At 40.4% G+C, this 16,796-nt stretch overlaps 5 protein-coding genes across 6 annotated transcripts; 2 read left to right on the top strand and 3 right to left on the bottom strand.

Annotated features, from left to right (window-relative positions):
* Positions 1-354: 354 nt before the first annotated feature.
* Positions 355-1,944, bottom strand: zgc:113691 (uncharacterized protein LOC503529 homolog). The gene has a single exon (XM_034555411.1). It carries the CDS (start codon positions 1,120-1,122, stop codon positions 355-357), a length of 768 nt encoding a protein of 255 aa, XP_034411302.1. The 5' UTR covers positions 1,123-1,944.
* A 116-nt stretch (positions 1,945-2,060) lies between these two features.
* Positions 2,061-6,587, bottom strand: yipf1 (Yip1 domain family, member 1). The gene is made up of 10 exons (XM_034556149.1): positions 6,255-6,587; positions 5,844-5,952; positions 5,531-5,682; positions 5,331-5,411; positions 5,106-5,193; positions 4,787-4,903; positions 4,515-4,681; positions 3,813-3,995; positions 3,082-3,185; positions 2,061-2,783 (listed from the first exon to the last, which is right to left on the bottom strand). The coding sequence occupies exons 2-9, from the start codon at positions 5,875-5,877 to the stop codon at positions 3,102-3,104; spliced, it is 906 nt and encodes a 301-aa protein (XP_034412040.1). The 5' UTR covers positions 5,878-5,952; positions 6,255-6,587; the 3' UTR covers positions 2,061-2,783; positions 3,082-3,101.
* A 659-nt stretch (positions 6,588-7,246) lies between these two features.
* lrrc42 (leucine rich repeat containing 42) lies at positions 7,247-9,543 on the top strand. The gene is made up of 7 exons (XM_034555570.1): positions 7,247-7,960; positions 8,050-8,181; positions 8,267-8,388; positions 8,504-8,589; positions 8,671-8,784; positions 8,917-9,001; positions 9,078-9,543. The coding sequence occupies exons 1-7, from the start codon at positions 7,572-7,574 to the stop codon at positions 9,359-9,361; spliced, it is 1,212 nt and encodes a 403-aa protein (XP_034411461.1). The 5' UTR covers positions 7,247-7,571; the 3' UTR covers positions 9,362-9,543.
* Positions 9,544-10,859: 1,316 nt separating this feature from the next.
* tmem59 (transmembrane protein 59) lies at positions 10,860-14,586 on the bottom strand. Of its 2 annotated transcripts, none has more exons than XM_034555971.1 (8): positions 14,357-14,586; positions 14,012-14,117; positions 13,788-13,882; positions 13,495-13,647; positions 13,292-13,334; positions 12,581-12,701; positions 12,348-12,465; positions 10,860-11,497 (listed from the first exon to the last, which is right to left on the bottom strand). In XM_034555971.1, exons 1-8 carry the CDS (start codon positions 14,510-14,512, stop codon positions 11,345-11,347), a joined length of 945 nt encoding a protein of 314 aa, XP_034411862.1. In that variant the 5' UTR covers positions 14,513-14,586; the 3' UTR covers positions 10,860-11,344. The 2 variants fall into 2 exon arrangements, with proteins under 2 accessions (XP_034411862.1, XP_034411861.1); XM_034555970.1 differs by having other exon boundaries at positions 13,292-13,364; positions 14,357-14,585.
* Positions 14,587-14,646: 60 nt separating this feature from the next.
* Positions 14,647-16,766, top strand: tceanc2 (transcription elongation factor A (SII) N-terminal and central domain containing 2). The gene is made up of 4 exons (XM_034555972.1): positions 14,647-15,436; positions 15,538-15,679; positions 15,832-16,025; positions 16,271-16,766. Exons 1-4 carry the CDS (start codon positions 15,338-15,340, stop codon positions 16,457-16,459), a joined length of 624 nt encoding a protein of 207 aa, XP_034411863.1. The 5' UTR covers positions 14,647-15,337; the 3' UTR covers positions 16,460-16,766.
* The last annotated feature ends 30 nt before the right edge of the window (positions 16,767-16,796 follow it).

Genomic DNA, 16,796 nt, shown 5'->3' with positions numbered 1-16,796 from the left:
TTGCCCGTGTTCCTGCCTGGTGGCAGTATCACATCCACCCGAATTATGGTCAATTAACTTATTTAACAACAACAAAAATAAATGTATAAATGTCAGTCAGGCAGTCCAGTATTGCACGCTTGATTAAACGGAATAAGCTCACAAACAATAGCTTTTTAAAAGCTGCGCTTCAGTTAAATGTTGATCTATAAATGTACACAAATACTGAAATAACATCACAGAATCAAATTACACAACGAACCAAAAAGCCACAAGTAACATTAATTAAATAGTATCTCATTTTGTTGTTATTTACAGATTTATTTCCTATATCTCAGCTTAACTTTCTTAATGAAGGTTGTTAGTGAATATCAGTCAATGAGTCGAGTAATTCTGTATTCCTTTTGTTTCATCGTGCATGAATGCTTTCTTGTCATGATGATAGCCATTTCCATAGGTTGAAAAACTGTGTTTATCCAAAACGGATTTGTCATGGTCCCGGGAGAATGGCTTGGTCTCAAAAGCATTGACTGGAAGCTTTTGGGATGAATTGACGGACATCTCAGTCTGAACCGCTTTGTGGATGAATGGTTTCTGCACAGGTTTCATGGCAATTGCAGGGAGGGCAAGCTGCTCCCTTTGGACCTTCTTGTCTTCCCACAACTTCAGCAAGCGCCGTTGATTATGTGTCATATCCTTGAGATTTTGCTGCAATGATTGCACTTGATCCTCTAAAAGTGTTTTAGAGGTGACTGTATTTGCCAACTTTGAAGTCAAATCATCAATGGTCAGATTCAGTTTCCCAGTCTTCTCCACCAGGGAACTGCACTCACAGTCCTTTTCATGCAAGTCATTGATTATGTCCTTTGTGGTCTTTCCACTGAATTTAGGGCTGCATTCAAGTCCAATCTCAGTACGAAGAGCCTTCACTTGTTTCCTCAGCTCCTTGTTGTCCATAGTCAAGGTCTTCAGTTTCTGTCTCACAGTCTCAGTGGAACGGATCCTCGACTCATACTGTCTGAGTTTCTCTCTTAGAACACTTTCTCTGTGCATGGCATCATCTCTTTCCTTACTGCATTTCTCCAAAAGTTTCAATGTCTCAAATTTGGACACTTTTTCACCTTTCCCATTTGAAGTGGCCATCCTATGGTAAGAGTTTCTTAAATATTTGTACTCACAAGTTATTTAAATAGTCCTTGAGCATTATGTTGGTAAATCCACCTCACAAGCAGCTACATGCCTCTGTATGAGGCCAGTGACATTCCTCCAACAGGGCTATCTGTTCGACAGGCAGCTCCTGTGTAACTCAAAGCTGGGGCTAGAATGACCATTAATTAGGGCGCCACCATCCCTGTGACACAGTTTCAAGTGACACTAGTTTTTTCTTCTTCTATTTTGTTAAATCATCTGATAACTTGCCCTTGTGAATCAATGCTGTTATGAAACACATACTTAACAGAGGTGCCCTGTGTATAAGGTGCTGACCACACGCAGTGTGCCTGTAGAAAGAGGCTTTACATAAGTTACATTTTCCACTGCAGGTGATCTGTGCATCCCAACAGTGACACAGTAGATTCTATCAGTTTGCTCAACCACACAACAGTTAATATGGATTAGCTACAATCCCTCCCATAAATATTTAAAATGTCCAACTGTTGTAATGTTCTGGCAGCCTTTATTGTTATCAGGAGCTGGTCAAAAAAAGAAAGAAAAACAGTCACGTTGCCTACACATGTGGGAGCTGGGTGATTTAAGATCGTCCTACCTAAAAACTTTGAGTTTACTGAAATAAAAATGTCATATTAAGCATTTATATGATGCAACTATCCAGTCGTTTGACTCTGAATCAAGAAAATGTAATAAACTAAACGCACACTGCATTGATAAGGTTTAATGTGTAGCCAAAATAAAAGATGGATAGTTTAATATGTTAGTTGGTGCAGCTAGAGAATAATGGCAGCCAATCAGTAAAAATACTTCTGTGACTCCTGCACCATAACCTATTTTACAAAAAATGTCTTCCTGTCTGAAACATATAAACACACCACACGGCTCATTTGTGCTTGAACATAGGCTCTGGGTTAACTGTAAATCATTGTGATAACACCTTTATTATTGATGGTTTCATTAATAAATGTGGGTGCCAAAGACAATTTTTTATTTTCTTCCTCATTGAGAATGGACATATTCAATTTCCTTCAATTTGATCAACTACTTGGTAATTATTTTTTTTAAAAACATAGTTGCACAAGTTGTAAATACCTTGGACATTAAAATGGGTCTTTGGCATTAGTTGTGGGCACTTGCGGTTAAAGCAGTTAGAGTAAAATACAAAGACTTTATTTGTACATAAGTCTGACCCTTAAAAATGTTAACACCGATAATTGATGTGCTGTTCAAACGGAATATTTTTTACACAAAGTACACTGAGAAGTCCCCGTTAACTGAATAGAAAAGAAATGCATATACAAAATGCCTCTGATGCTACCAACATTACTGCACAGACTGGTTATCTAAACATTTCAACATAAGAACCATAAACCGGAAAGCTACTATACTACAAAAGATCGCATGTGCTGTGTAAACCATACCTCTTTAATCTTTCAGGAAATTTAGAATCCATCCCATTAGAAATAACATAGTTGGTACCAGTGTTCATTTTCAGAGGTCATGAAGTTGTACCAAGAAGGCATACGGGGTTCTACGGTCTTGAGCCAAAATGTCCGAGTGCAGGTGAAATCCAGACGACCCGTGACTTCATTACCACGGCAACCCAATTCTCTCTAATAAGGCAACCGGAGAACCTGCAATTAAAAAAAAGAAAAAGAATAACACTTGCTTTGGGAAGGAGAAATCCTGTAAAGGAAATCCGGTGTCAAGTGTTCTGTTCTAGCAGGTCAAAAAGAAAACTAAAGCCCACAAAAATAGGCCAACCATGTAGCACTGCTGAGGTAGGGTGTCACCATTCCTGCTACAAGAGAATGCAGATTTAAACCGGCCAAGAGAAAGTACAGGGTTGAGGAATATGACTTACTATCAGGTTATTAGTGCATTTGTACAATGGGACATGGCTTAAAAAGCGCCTGGGTCACTATTGGTTACCTTTAGTAAAAGAAAGGTGTTCATGTCGTAGAGGGTGCTTTGGTCACCTCTATTGCAGCAGATTTGTCAGCTGGTAGTGCCTGGGGTTTGCTGAAGAAATAGGTCTATAAAAAAAAAAAGGAAATGAGAGTAAAACAACCTGGCAAAAAAAACAAATACAGTATTAAGAGAGACTACTGAGCCATCCAGAACTAAAATCGATGCGTCTATTAATAAGAGTGCAAGAAATGTTCAATGTTACAAGAGAAAATACACATTCTTGCAATATATTCATCTTGGTCAACCATTAAACCATCCGGCTCACTTTGTAGACTAATTACATGAATGTGACCAGACATATGATACCACTGTGCACCTGACAGTATTGCACTAACAGAGCGCTCTCACACCAGTTAGGCAATGCAGTCACAGTTTCCAATGAAGAGTCTCCCCAGAGTGAGTTAACTTGACACTATCAGGTATAGTCATGGAGACAAAAAAAATGTAAAATTAGTGATCGACACAGACAAGTTGGGTCAAAGCGTGGCCATGCTAGTGAGATCTTTGAGGAAAAAGGAGAGTGGGTCAATCATTGTTGTTATCTACACCAAGATGGACAGGCCGCTGGAATCAAATGGATTAACAAAGATGTAGTCTCACAAAGCCGTTGTATCTTATTTCTTCAAACAGATTTTTTTTCCGTACCTCCCAAATTTGTAATTTGTAAAAGCAACATCATAGAGCACAATTACCTTACAGCCAACCGCAAGCAGGACGTTGAGCACAACAATGGCCGACATGATTGCTATGATAACTTTCGGGTGGTCCTCCCTGACTGCAGGCCAGAAAGTCATCACCAGAACTGAGCCAGAAAGGCAGAGAGCCACCACAATGGTGCACCACCTCAGCCATTCATATGGGAGAATCCATAGGACCTTATGGAGGAAACAGTGCATTATATAATATGAGTTTCATTCTATGAGAATTATTAGACACATTCAATGCTCGAAATGATTTGTGATACAAGGGGAACTAAGTATTAATCAACTGTCAAGATAGTTAATTAAAGGTCACAATGTTTTGTATTAGGCTCTATGCAATCATTATATAAAAGGGTTCTAATAACAATGGAAAAAGGTACATTCTGAACTGAATCACATGCTGTGTGCAAAAGATATTAAAGATACAAATATTACATTTTACAGAGGTGAATGTTATAACCATGTTGTAGATAAGTCTGAAAGTCCACCACTGAAAATATTCCTCAATAAATGCACTGTTTGCTCTTGTTTAAGTAATGTGTCATTACTTAAACAAGTGCTGAGCTGGTTTAAATTACTGAGCCTTTTGAAAAATGAAACTATAATTATGTGCCCATCTTTTTTAATTGTACATCTTCAATGGGAACCAATGAGCTGAAATGTATATTCTGAAATTAAAATGGTAGGTCTTACCACTGCTGGTATGTAAATCGCAAGGGAATATCCATACACACAGACGATCTCCATGAAGGAGTATGACACTAAGTTTATGATCTTGTTGTTTCTCCACAGCAGGAAACCCCACAGGGCAAGGGGCACAAGCCAAGCATAGCTGAAGATCGCTGTTGCAGCTATTGTCACTAGGAAACACAGCACAATAAGAGTACGTAAGCAACATTTTACGTCTCCTCTTACATTCAACATGCACAAGTGAGCTATAAACAACAAGCAATAACAGTGCTTACCTTTTTGAAACTCTGGGGTATACTTGTAGTTTGGTTTGCCTAAGTGCACCAGAAAGTTGGATATGTTTCCACTGATGGCAATAGCAAACACAAGGGTGGTGCAAATCCAGAATGGTCCTGAAAGCACACATAAAGACATTCAGACTTCAGTTTGTGTGCCAATTAGTTTTCTTTAAACAGCATCCGTTAAAAATATTAAAACTATATTTGTAAAATATTGTTTGAAAATATTACAGAACAGGGAAACACTTTTCTAAAATATGTTCCCAAACATTTCTGATAAACTTACAAACGCATGTTGAACTGTTTGTGTGCGTACCATATAGATCAGGAGTTTTACGAAGGTAGACATGAATGAAATTCTTTCCAGGCCATGGCAGCACTGATCCGATGATTCTTTCCTTCACCTGAAAGAAATATTGATAACCATTACATGTGTTAAGGTAATCAAAGCTACATTAGTTGTGACGTCCCTACATATTACAAGTCAAAATGTAACAGTCGTTAAAAAGTTATTAAAATAAGTTATATATATATATATTACGTGATGGGTCTCGACGTCAAAAAGTCTTTGGTAGTATTCAAATGTCCAGAAGGGGACACTTTTCTTTAGCCCAGAGAGAAGCTTCAGATGAAAAAACATGGAGAAAAGTACAATGAAATCAAACAAATATTTGATGCAACAGCATTTAATTGCTGACGGAAATGCGTGAAAAAAGGTTCTAGTGCTAGTCCTGTCCTGACCTCTGTCTTGTCATCACTGGCAAGTGCATCCTCATCATCAGGAGAGAAACCAGCAGCTTGTCTCTGCTTCTCAGGTATGATATCGTCATCTTCAATGCTAATGGTGGTTGCATTTCTGTTGGCTTCCAACAGATTGCCAGCTTCTTCAAATTCTAAATTTCATAGGATGGATGAATTCAAAACATTAATCCAAAACTCTGATAGTTTTTACCAAGAAGTGCAGAGAGGTGTGCGTTTAGTCAAACTGAAGCAACACATCAATGAAGCAGCTTAATTCCATAACCAAACAAAAGAAACTGTGGAGGACATTTACCTTGAAATTGGAATGGGTCATTTGTCGACGCCATCAACACGGATTCACTCTCCGGGGTTCGCCTCACAGGTACGTATGGGCAAGTTAATGACAACTTATTTTGTGTACGCTAATGAGGAAAGAAATCAACATTTCAAAAACTCCTAGCGATGATTATTCCCTCCCCGTATTTTAGTTGTAAACGAATACGGAGTCAATCATGAGCAATACAGGAAATGGTTAGCCCAAGTTAGCCAAGCCCAACTACTTGACAGCTCATCAACAACTAACGTTAGCTTAGCTGTCTAATGGTGCATTCGCTAACGTTAGGTGACTGCCTGACGTAACTTTAGGACTAGCTAGTTAAAAGTCGCAGTGGCATTTAAAATGCAGGGCACAGTTTGAGGTATTTTTTAAACAATGCATACTTACAAAATAATCTACCAAAACTCATACAAATCATTTCACTTCAGTCCGGTTGGTGGAACAGGACATACTAGCCAGAGCCTTTTAATGAGAGTCACGTCATCTCCTATGGACCATTATTGGTTTTACAGCAATGGCGGTTCATGGAGCCTCTCAATAGTTCCCGGATGTTGCCGTATCCTTACACGGCACAGCTGTGAACGATCTAAAAGAAGAGTTCTTCTTCTTCTTCTTCTTCTTCTTCTTCTTCTTCTTCTTCTTCTTCTTCTTCTTCTTCTTCTTCTTCTTCTTCTTCTTCTTCTTCTTCTTCTTCTTCTTCTTCTTCTTCTTCTCCTGTTAAAGCGGTTGGCATCCAGTTTATTGGTGCATTACCGCTACCTTTTGCTCCGGGGTTTGGATCAGACAATAGATTTACAATTTATAAAATCACAATATATAAAATCCAATCCCCTGACCACCACCTCATCATCACCACCCCTTCTTATAAATCACATCCTATAAAAAAAAAAAAGTCTGTGCCCCTTAAGAAAGATAACACCCGATGTTTTTCTGTTGATTATATTTCCTTTTGCTGGTTTTGCCATCCGATATCCTGTCTCAGGTTTCTTAGAAGCGGCCATGTAAATCATTGTAAAATCACGATACTCCTTCTTTCTACCTGCAGGGCAGGTGTCAGCGATGCTCCAATACATACTCTTCATGCCTCCGCCTGAAACATATCCAAGTTAAAGGATACAGAAAAGGACGATTTTCTTTTGTTAGTTTATTTTGTTGAATTTATATATATATATATATATATATATATAATATATATATACACACATATATATATAATATATAATATAATATAATAGATATTATAATATAATATCTATTATACTATTTATATATGTATATACATATTTCTATTTTTATTTTGTTATATTTAATAATGCAAGAACAAGACATCCTGATCCACACTCCATACCAGATGGTGGCGGTAATGCACCAAATAGTAGACCTCAAAGAAGAAGAAGTGGTAGTGAAACAGCAGTGGAAGAAGAAGAAGTAGTAAAGAGATGATGGGACTCTCATTAGACGGCTCTGGCTACAACAAGGACAACTTTTAAAAACGTGCAAGTGATTCATAACTTTGCGTCATAAGTGAATTAAAATGAGAAACGATATAAGTATTTTATTTAGGAGTCCTTTTGGTCTAGCTCAGTCAACGACCATGGATTAGCTAACGAGCGAGCTAACGTTAGCTGTGAGTTTGTTTTAGTGAACGCTTCCGCCGTCTAAAGAGTTCCGTCCTTCTCACGGGGGAAGAACAAAGTGCTGACCATGGACAATAGCGCCATTTATGTGCGAGAAAGAGGCAACCTCCGTCGTGTCAGTGACATAGTCCTGGCACAGCCGAAGCCAGTGTCCTCGTGCAGAAGGACGAATCCGTTCGTGCTGCGGAAAGAGCACTTCATATTCACCTACAACGCAGAGGGAAGTCTGCGATACACCACGAAGTCTCTCTTTGACACCACGCTGCTGTTCGTGGCCGACAACATCCACCACGTGGACTCTCTGGTGGGCTTCCCCGAGCAGATTGGAGACCGGCTGTTTTCAGCAGCAGAAGAGAACCGTGTGTTTTTAAACGCAGACATTTCTCCAAAAGCCCTGCAGTTGTTCGGCGATGCTTACGGGGAGATGGTGCTCGGGTCCCTCTGTCTGAGAAACAGGTGAGTTATAGAGCCAACGTGTGAAAGCCTCCCGGTGTTACCTGCCAGAGACGAGCAATGGCATTCTCGGTGTCCCTTCATTTCTGCAGGTTTCCACTCTTGCACGAGAGGATGGATGAAATAAAAACATTTCACAGTTTGAAGTCTTTAGACCTGTTTGGCTGCAGACTGGGCGATGACCATGAGATATTCCAGCATCTAACGTCCAGCTCATTGTCCAGGTAATAACTGATTGTGTATTCCCAATGGCGTGATGTGGAGTGTTTAAGGGCCAATGTCACTAACGCATCTGCCGTTCTTCTCCAGCAACCTAATCCAGCTTTTCATTGGCGGTAACGGTCTGTCAGACGTTGGCCTACAAAGATTAACCGCACCTATCCGGATGCTGAGGAAGGGACTGGACCGGCTTCAGTTACTTGATGTTTCCCGTTAGTAATCAAAATATTATCAGCTGTCACTTTTGAGTGGCAGTGCAAAATACCACCAGCTCCAGATTATAGAATGTAGAAATTTGCATCCATCATTATTCCGTTTCTTGTACAGATAACCCCATTTCAGTGAGGGCTCTAAGATACCTCACATGCCTCCCCAAACTTGAACATCTGGATGCATCTGGGACCAGTTTGAAGGTACAAGGCTAATGGTTGTGTGTAACACTTGGCTGCAGCTTATTGTGATGGTGACGTCTAAATGCATTTCATATCTCCCAGCTTGGCACTGGGTTGAAGACAACCATATGGGACCTGTTGGGGCTCATTTATTCGGAGAAACCGCTGGACAACTTTGATCACTCAAGATGTAAAACAGAAGGTTGGGCAGAGCAGGTACATGTTTTCAGACGTTTATAATGGCAGACATGTGTCTTTGATACAAGCAATGTAATTTAATTTGGGCTAAATGTTGCAGATGTAGTGCTGTTTGACATCTCATAAATAAATGCATTGTTTCATTTCCAGGTTGTGAACCAGTGGGAAACAAATGGCTCACAAATGCCAAAGCAGAAGAAAATGGATGAATCCAAAACATCAGCCCTTCACTTTTGTAAGATCATTTTGCATTCACATTTTAAGATGATATATTATCGAAGATAGTCTTAAGCATGTCTTTTGTTCTCCAGTTGGCAGGCAGAAGTTTGTCAGAGACGTGCTGAATGCACTCCCTTTGGTATGCGAGAGCGAGACGGAGAGACTGCATTTCTTCAGACCCGCAGCAAACGATCCCAGACCAGAGAAACAGAATCCTTCCACAATAATTCATCAAGAGACGCCTTCCCTGCACAATATCAAAAAAAGGCAGCATCGGTCGGAAAAGCATGACGGTTCAAATGAAAGTCCTCCAACAAAACGTTTGTCCTCATCAGCTCTTTCTGCGGAGGACATTGACTTGATGAACAGCTACTGATGAACAGCTATTGATGAATGCGGCCGCGCAGAGCCGAGAGCAGCTCGAGCGTGTTGTTTAGCCGCTAACATTTAGGCTCAAATGAACAATGGTTGATGATACACGCTGGTGGACTGCAAACACCTTTTTCACAGGTGGCGTCCATTTTTATAAAATAAAGTTTAGTATTATTTATATGACTACTTCTTTGCCTGACATTTTGTTTTGAGATGCAATCTAGCTGATTTTTAGTTAAGAATTAGTTTTGGAATTTGCAGAACTGAAACTCAATGCCAACGGACACGGTAAAGACCTTACGGTGGCAGCCGTATTACCTAATCCTCCTGTTTTCTAGAGGCACCCTGTACAAGGTTTGTGTTCGTGTGTTGCATATTTCTAAATTACTGTGTTAATAGAATTCATGTCATTGTTGAACACACAATGGGTAGTTAAAGGACTTATTTTTATTCCACATTTTTTTGGGAATATCTTACCCACAATGCAACTGGAGCACTTTGGGCAGAGATTCAGGAGTCATGTGCCAGAGGTCTGGTTAAGTTCTCACTCCCACACGACCAGATTTTGCATTTATTTTTAATTTTCAAAGTTGTACTTGAGGCGATTTATCACACTTTGCACTCCTCCCTCTAAAGCCACAAAAGGCTTTAACCAGCTTTTTTTTTCCATATATGCAATAGTGCTCCCCAAGACCTATAAACAGACTTTGATGTGTAACGTCTGTGCAGTTCTGCCACAAATCAAATTACCACACAGCAAACCTGGAGGCCGGGGAGTACACCAGCACAGGAACGCTGTACATAGCACAGTGTGAGGAAAAGGTGGCATTGCAGGCTATTTCAGCCATTACTACAATCTTATTTTTGGGCAATGTCTGCCTCCAACATGTCGCCTCACAGCAGCCTCATTTAAGTCAGTCGCAATAAACAAGCTCGGGGGAAACCTGGTCGTCCAATGTAGCTGTTTTTACAGATTACACAGTCCTTTTCCAATTCTAGTATGAAGCAAGTTGTGATAATTCATTTCTGAACATGCAATCCTTTTGACACAATTCCCTTTTATACAAAGATTTGAGAGGTAAGTCACTTTCATCACAGGAAAACTATTGCTATTCTCTGTAGTTGTCTGTCAAGTTTAAATAATTTGAAGTATAGCGCTTTAAATATCCTGCAGAACATGTTTTTGAAGAGGAAGCACCATGCCCACTAATGCAATATTGGTGATGTAAGACTTTCACAGCATTGTCACAGGAAACAATATCCTAGTTTGACTTTTCTGGAGTTCTTTTAAGTTCTGCCTATGAAAATTGTTGCATTGGTTACTGAAACCCTACAGCTACATTCTTGTGTTAAATGTTTTTACAGACAGACTCCACGTTACTACAGTACGTTCTGAAAGAAAATCACAACAAAACCAACTGCACTCCACTGTATTTAATTCTGATCGACCGTTGAGAACAGACAATAGTGAAGGAGAAAAAAAAACTACTGTGTACCGTCACTATTAATTGAGATAAGGAGCATCCAATTTTATTGTAAAATTCAACATCTGTAAATCACTGCAGTAGAAACATGAGAACGTACAGAGTCTGCAGCACAATCTATATGACAAAATGAGGGCTTGGGTAAAGAAAAAAAGTAAATCACTTCAAGTCACAAACATTTCATTTAACCATTATTCAATTAAATAAGCACACCAAGAGAGCTAATGCACACATTGAAATTGAAGGAAAAAAAAAATCCCACAACATATTACACTGCCGATTACTGTAATGCCTCAATTATACCAATATACAAGAAAAAAAACCTTTTCATCAATCCAATTTTAAAAGCGTCAAAGGGAGACGAGACATCAGTTATACAAAATCTTCTGCAAGTAGTTACTCCTGTTTAGCCTAAGATAAACCAGGTATTGTGCAAGAGGATAAAAATCAACCAAATCTTATTCATAAAAGAGGAAATCCCTTCTCTGCTACGGCTTTGGCTTCTAGATATCGGACTGGCTCAGGCTGACTTTGGAAGGGAGTGGCCCGGCCTCTTCCTCTGACCCTTTGGAGGTAATGATCAGCAGGGAGGATGCTGGGTACGGAGTCAGTTTCTGTTCCTTCACGTTCTCACTGTCACCATAGATGCTCAATTTCTGAACGGGGGGAAAAGTGAAACGAGGAAGCTATTTAAATATTGTTTTGGCTTCGACATTGCCAACATAAACACTACTCAAAAGTAAAGATAACCTTGAATATAACTACTATTCAACTTTATTCTAATGAGAAAATGCAATATCTTCGACAATTCAAACAGTGTTTCACATTACAGGTGTTACATTCCTTCCTAAAGAATAGTTTGACGTTTTGGGAAATAAATTAATTCGCTTCCTCGAGTTGGATGAGAAGATCAATGCTACTTTCTAATTTATACAATGCTACTTTCTAATCTGTACAATGCTACTTTAAGCAGCCAGTTAACGTTGCACAAAGACGGGGAACAGCTAGCTTTGCCGGTCCAAAAGTTAACAAAACGTGATAACTTGTTAGTTCAAATTGTACAAAAGTGTAAAAAAGCTTGGCAAGCGGGTTACTGATCTCGGCAAAGAACTATTCTGCTAAATAAACGAACAAGATATAATGTGTTTACTTGTGAGGTGCTAGTGGGCCGATGTAACCCTTAGACACAGGCAGGCTGGCCATTTCCTTGTTTCCAGACTTAATGCTCAGCTAAGCTTCCCAGTTGCTTGCACCAGTCAGATATTACTTCTTTTTTTTTAAACATCTAACTCTCAGCAATAAAGTGAATTAACTAATTTCTTAAAATGTCCATTTATTCGTTTAACTTCTACATTAAAAGCCCATAAAAAGGCAGTCAGCCATATGGTGTACAAAAACAAAAATACCAAATTACACTGTAACAAACATTTACATCCGTAGATTAAGCTTTTATGTTAACCAACATGCTAGGAACCTCAAGGGAGGAAACAAAAGCACAGAACATACCTCAGCAGGTACATACTGGTCGACAGCAGTTGCCACAGTGGCACAGCAGATCCAGATCAGGACCAGCACAGACAGGATCAGAGTTGTGGTGAGGATCCACCCTGGTAGCCAAGGGTTCCTGAGAAGGAACGTGCAATTACAAGACCTGCCTGACTGGTTCTGTTAATGTCACGCTCTACAAAGCAAGCTAAAAACTCAGCTCCCTCAACAATGCGGATGAATGCATTACCAACCTGGAAAGACAGTTGAAGAGGTTGTATTCATCGGCATAGGTGCGGTCCCCGGTCATATCTCTGTCCCTCTCCTGGATCAAAGTGCGATGATATTCTTTGTAAACTGGGCTCAATCCGGGAACTTGAAAATGAGAAATTAAAGTTACTTGACATGCACACAGATGTAATATTTTTATTTCCCTTTTGATTAAAAACATTTTTTTTAAAGAAAAAGCTGGAGTCGGTCTAAATTTCCCCCAAAACCAAAACCGTCTCTTGCACTACCCTCTGTGTATCACTTAAGGGACCAGAGAAATCCCCCTCCCCACACAACCGTTCCCATGTCGGATCAGGGCCGTCCTTTGCTGCAACTTCCCAAAATCTATGATCTGAAATCTACGCCCACTTCACGCCAAGATTGGTCAGCCATACGTCGGCGAGGATGGAGCCGGGGTTTGCACTCATTTCTCAAGCTCGCCTTTTCCGTTTATGAAAGTGTGCCTGTGTTATCCCGACCGTTAAAGACGTTTTGTCTCTCAATAGGACTACCAGCTTTACCCTTCTTGTTCCAGTGTTCTCCTCGAGCATAACCCAACCCTGATGTATTTTATGGGACAACTATGGAGGTATATTGCAGAGAGGAATACACTAAACCTGGTTCTGACTATACAGGAAATACTTGTAAAGACACTTTAATTGTTGTATTGGAAGAAAATTGAGTGGAGGACTTACAGCTCTTCTGTGGCTCCTCTCCAAAGTCCTTTTCCACTTCAAACTGAGAAAAAAACCTGACTTGTGGTTCAGTCTGTTAAACAGAAGAAAGAGCCGGATTTCTTTACATTGTTCTTTCTCCATTACATTTCGACGGTAACCGGATATTTGCTGGATGTTGGCTCAGATCGCGCAGTTTTCCCCCTCCCTACTCAGTACAATACCTGGAAAATGACAACTTTGCCATCATCAGCCTGGAGGTAGAACGTCCACGTGGAGGTGATGAAGCTGTGGGCCTGACTCATCACATCCTCCCATAAGCCTCTGACCAGAGTCAGCGGGTACAGCAGGTGAATCCTCGGCATCATGGCCTCCAACTGAGAAAAAACAACCACAACGAGCAATACTGAGTGCTGTTCTTTATTGGAGAGATGTGTATATAAACACAGACCGCTGAGTCATTGTTACATACTTATACTTGACAGTTACTGAGTGTGTACCAACCAGGTGTTATTACCTGCTCAAGCCGATGCTCAGCAAACGGGAGCTGATTCTGGCAGCCCAGGTTGCATGCATACTGCTCATCAGAGTGGGAATAGGCTTCACGACAGGCTGCGGAAGTGTGGAGGTGGTGAGAGATAACGTACGTTAATACTGGATCACAGGGATAACAAGCGGAGACCTCGTAGAGGTCTGGACGCAGCACTGGTAAATAGGTCAAAGGCTCGGTGCGCAGCTTACTTGATTCACACTCGGATTTCGTCTGATTGAGATCGTCGCTGTCACGGACAAACTGGCAAATGGAGAACAGACGGCAGCCCCGCTGACAAGCATAGAGTTCCTCTTCCTACAAAAACAAACAAACCACAGGACCAGTTGATCGCCTCGACTAAACCACCACCACAACAACAACAACAACAACAGCGAAAGACGACTCGCGTTCAACGTTCATACGCATGCTCTCCTTCCCAAACAACATGTCATTAAACTAAGACGTTGCCACGTTTGCTTCGCCAGGACACCAAACGTTAGCCGACGCTAGCAGACATTGCTTTGCTCCTCGAGAGGAGTCGCTGCATTACTCACCCGTGGGTACGTGTGCAAACTGTATGTCATTTCACATGACTTATGGCAAGATTGTGTGTTTCCCAAGACGCTATCAAACACATCTCCGGATGATGATGTGCCCACGAAGAGGACGCACAGTCCCCAAGTACAGACAAAGAGGGACCGAGAACCCATTTTGTCAGCGAAAACCTAAACAAACAACACGCTCTTCTTCCTCCTCTTTAATCGGGCTGTTATCTCGCGGGAACTTTGACTCACGCGAGACTGCTATTATCATAACTTTGATGTATTTATGTACTCCTCGTAAACTATTCGATTCTTCAAATGTATTAGACATGCAAACGATAACCAGTGTGAAAGTGTTTTGTTTTTGTTTTCTTGGAAAGACACTGGTGTTAGGCATACTGTTATGCAGGTTAGACCCCCATGGAAACTGTTAGGGTCCTTTTTAGTTTCTTAAGTTGCCTCACTTCAATGTTGTGCATAGTAATAATGGGGTGGTGAATCATTACGTAATGTATTATTATTTATTCATTCATGTTGCTGTATCTATTAATTTGATTGATGCTCTACAGTATGTGTACACCGCTCCGAACAATTTCCCACCTTGTTCGGTCGGCGCTGTTATTTCCGACAGCACGTAAAGGCAACATTGGTCCCTACTGTTTACCATCGCCATTCAGCTGCAGCTAGCTGGCTTTAGCAAACAGATTTGTCACCGTTGTGGTTATAAAGGCAGCTATCAACTAGTGGACAGCGGAGGATGGACGGATGACTGGAACCAAGTTAGCAATGACATAGTATTTTATACGGAGGTCATATTATCTAGCTAGAGTTAAGCTAGTCAGCTAACTTAGCACTCATGGTCACTGAACCTTCCTTCCTGAACTTCGTTATTGGCAACCAATTCCCCTTTTATTGAACCAAGTGTTAACCGTTTAAGTTTTGACCGTTTAATCACTAGCTATAGTTAAGTAGCTTGCTAATTTGTGTTTGAGGATGGACAAGTTTGTAGTGCGGCTTCCCAAGGGGGAAACACCTATGAAACCGAAAAGCAACGAAAGGGTTTACAAACAAGCAACTATTGAATCTTTGCGGGTGAGCTGGCACACACACCTTCATGGGAATGAACAGGCAAGGTGCGCGTTATTCTGTGGCACATTTACTGAAGTTGACCTCTGGTGTTTGGTTCGTTCCAGAGGGTGGTTGTGATTGAGGACATCATGCGCTACAAGTCCATCCTGGAGCTGCCAGGACAGAGCAAGGACAACCTGCTGACCGCCTTGACGGAGCTGAGCAAGAAGATCCCATCCAGGGAGGTGCTCAAGTCCACGAAAATAGGTAGACTGAGGAAAACCTAATGTTTAGATGGTATTTTAAATGCAATGCTTATGCATATCGCTGTTTTATATATATTTGATTTAAAGAGTATATCTCTCTTCACACTACACTACTTATTTCATCACATTATGAAAACCTCCCTCTCTTCTAAGGTCACACGGTCAACAAAATGCGGAAGCATCTGGACCCTGAGGTGAGTTCAACGGCTGCAAAGGTTTACACTGACTGGAGGACATTCATTGAGGAGAATTCCAATAAGCCGGCTATTGAAGTGCGCTCCGACAAACAATCTGAAGGAATCCGGAGCAACGCTAGAAGACTAATGTCTGAGACCCTCGAGGTCAAGGTGAGAAGGAGCATCTCAGAGAAGTCCTATATGATCGTATCCCACCTCTAATTTAGATGTGACATAACCTTGGACTATAAAATTATGGAGAATCCTATATACATTCAACTAGTAAAAATATTGTTACTCTCAACTGTTACTTGTTACAACAAAATACAGTATATTTTCTGCAATTCCCCTGACATCTTTTTATATATCAGTTTGCTTATGTATGTATTCTTGTTCTGTTCTTATCTAACCTCTAGGAGGATTGTGTTCTTATAGACAACATTGAGAGAGAAGTGTTTCACCAGAGCTCCCGGCGAGTCAGCAGTTCATACAGACGAACAGTTCGAGCGCTGGTGTTTGCCTTCAAACACAACCCTGATATCCGAACTCAAGTGAAGGACAACACAGTATCAGTCAACCAGCTGGTTTCTAAATACAAGAAATAACTGGTATTGCAGACTTCTGGTTGTTTTACTTGAAATCTGTCATGGTTCTCTTGATGCAGACATTTTTCATTTTTTAATGTATTTTTTTAATTCTTTTTAATTTTCTCTATAGGAGGTATAAAATATGTTTACACTTTGTGGCACATTAGCAGCCTTACAATTTTTTTTTTATAAATGCATGTATAAATAAGTACTTTATTGTTGGTGGTAATGATCATGTCATCCCTTTTGTACTGGAATCAATCAGTTTTTTTTTTGTTGATGTGTTTTTATACTGTTGGTGAACATTTTTATAAAAATATGATTGAAAATAAGACAGCGTAAGCTTTCGAGTCCT

Source organism: Cyclopterus lumpus, chromosome 17 (assembly GCF_009769545.1).
Source record: "Cyclopterus lumpus isolate fCycLum1 chromosome 17, fCycLum1.pri, whole genome shotgun sequence".
Lineage (NCBI taxonomy): Eukaryota > Metazoa > Chordata > Actinopteri > Perciformes > Cyclopteridae > Cyclopterus > Cyclopterus lumpus.
The sequence above is the reverse complement of the archived record's forward strand: the minus strand, read 5'-3'. Positions and strand labels throughout refer to the sequence as shown.

Excerpts from the sequence above, each read along its gene's own strand:
- zgc:113691 (XM_034555411.1), bottom strand. The coding sequence starts at position 1,122 with ATGGCCACTTCAAATGGGAAAGGTGAAAAAGTGTCCAAATTTGAGACA.
- yipf1 (XM_034556149.1), bottom strand. The coding sequence starts at position 5,877 with ATGGCGTCGACAAATGACCCATTCCAATTTCAAG. Across the intron at positions 5,412-5,530 it reads CCAGTGATGACAAGACAGAG|CTTCTCTCTGGGCTAAAGAA; the intron begins GTCAGGACAGGA and ends TTTCATCTGAAG. Across the intron at positions 3,186-3,812 it reads TGCTTGCGGTTGGCTGTAAG|ACCTATTTCTTCAGCAAACC; the intron begins GTAATTGTGCTC and ends TTTTTTTTATAG.
- lrrc42 (XM_034555570.1), top strand. The coding sequence starts at position 7,572 with ATGGACAATAGCGCCATTTATGTGCGAGAAAGAGGCAACCTCCGTCGT. Across the intron at positions 8,182-8,266 it reads ACGTCCAGCTCATTGTCCAG|CAACCTAATCCAGCTTTTCA; the intron begins GTAATAACTGAT and ends GTTCTTCTCCAG. Across the intron at positions 8,785-8,916 it reads CAGAAGGTTGGGCAGAGCAG|GTTGTGAACCAGTGGGAAAC; the intron begins GTACATGTTTTC and ends TTTCATTTCCAG.
- tmem59 (XM_034555970.1), bottom strand. The coding sequence starts at position 14,512 with ATGGGTTCTCGGTCCCTCTTTGTCTGTACTTGGGGACTGTGCGTCCTC. Across the intron at positions 12,466-12,580 it reads CTCTTCAACTGTCTTTCCAG|GAACCCTTGGCTACCAGGGT; the intron begins GTTGGTAATGCA and ends GTTCCTTCTCAG. Across the intron at positions 11,498-12,347 it reads ACCAGTATGTACCTGCTGAG|AAATTGAGCATCTATGGTGA; the intron begins GTATGTTCTGTG and ends CCCCCCGTTCAG.
- tceanc2 (XM_034555972.1), top strand. The coding sequence starts at position 15,338 with ATGGACAAGTTTGTAGTGCGGCTTCCCAAGGGGGAAACACCTATGAAA. Across the intron at positions 15,437-15,537 it reads CAACTATTGAATCTTTGCGG|AGGGTGGTTGTGATTGAGGA; the intron begins GTGAGCTGGCAC and ends GGTTCGTTCCAG. Across the intron at positions 15,680-15,831 it reads GCTCAAGTCCACGAAAATAG|GTCACACGGTCAACAAAATG; the intron begins GTAGACTGAGGA and ends CTCTCTTCTAAG.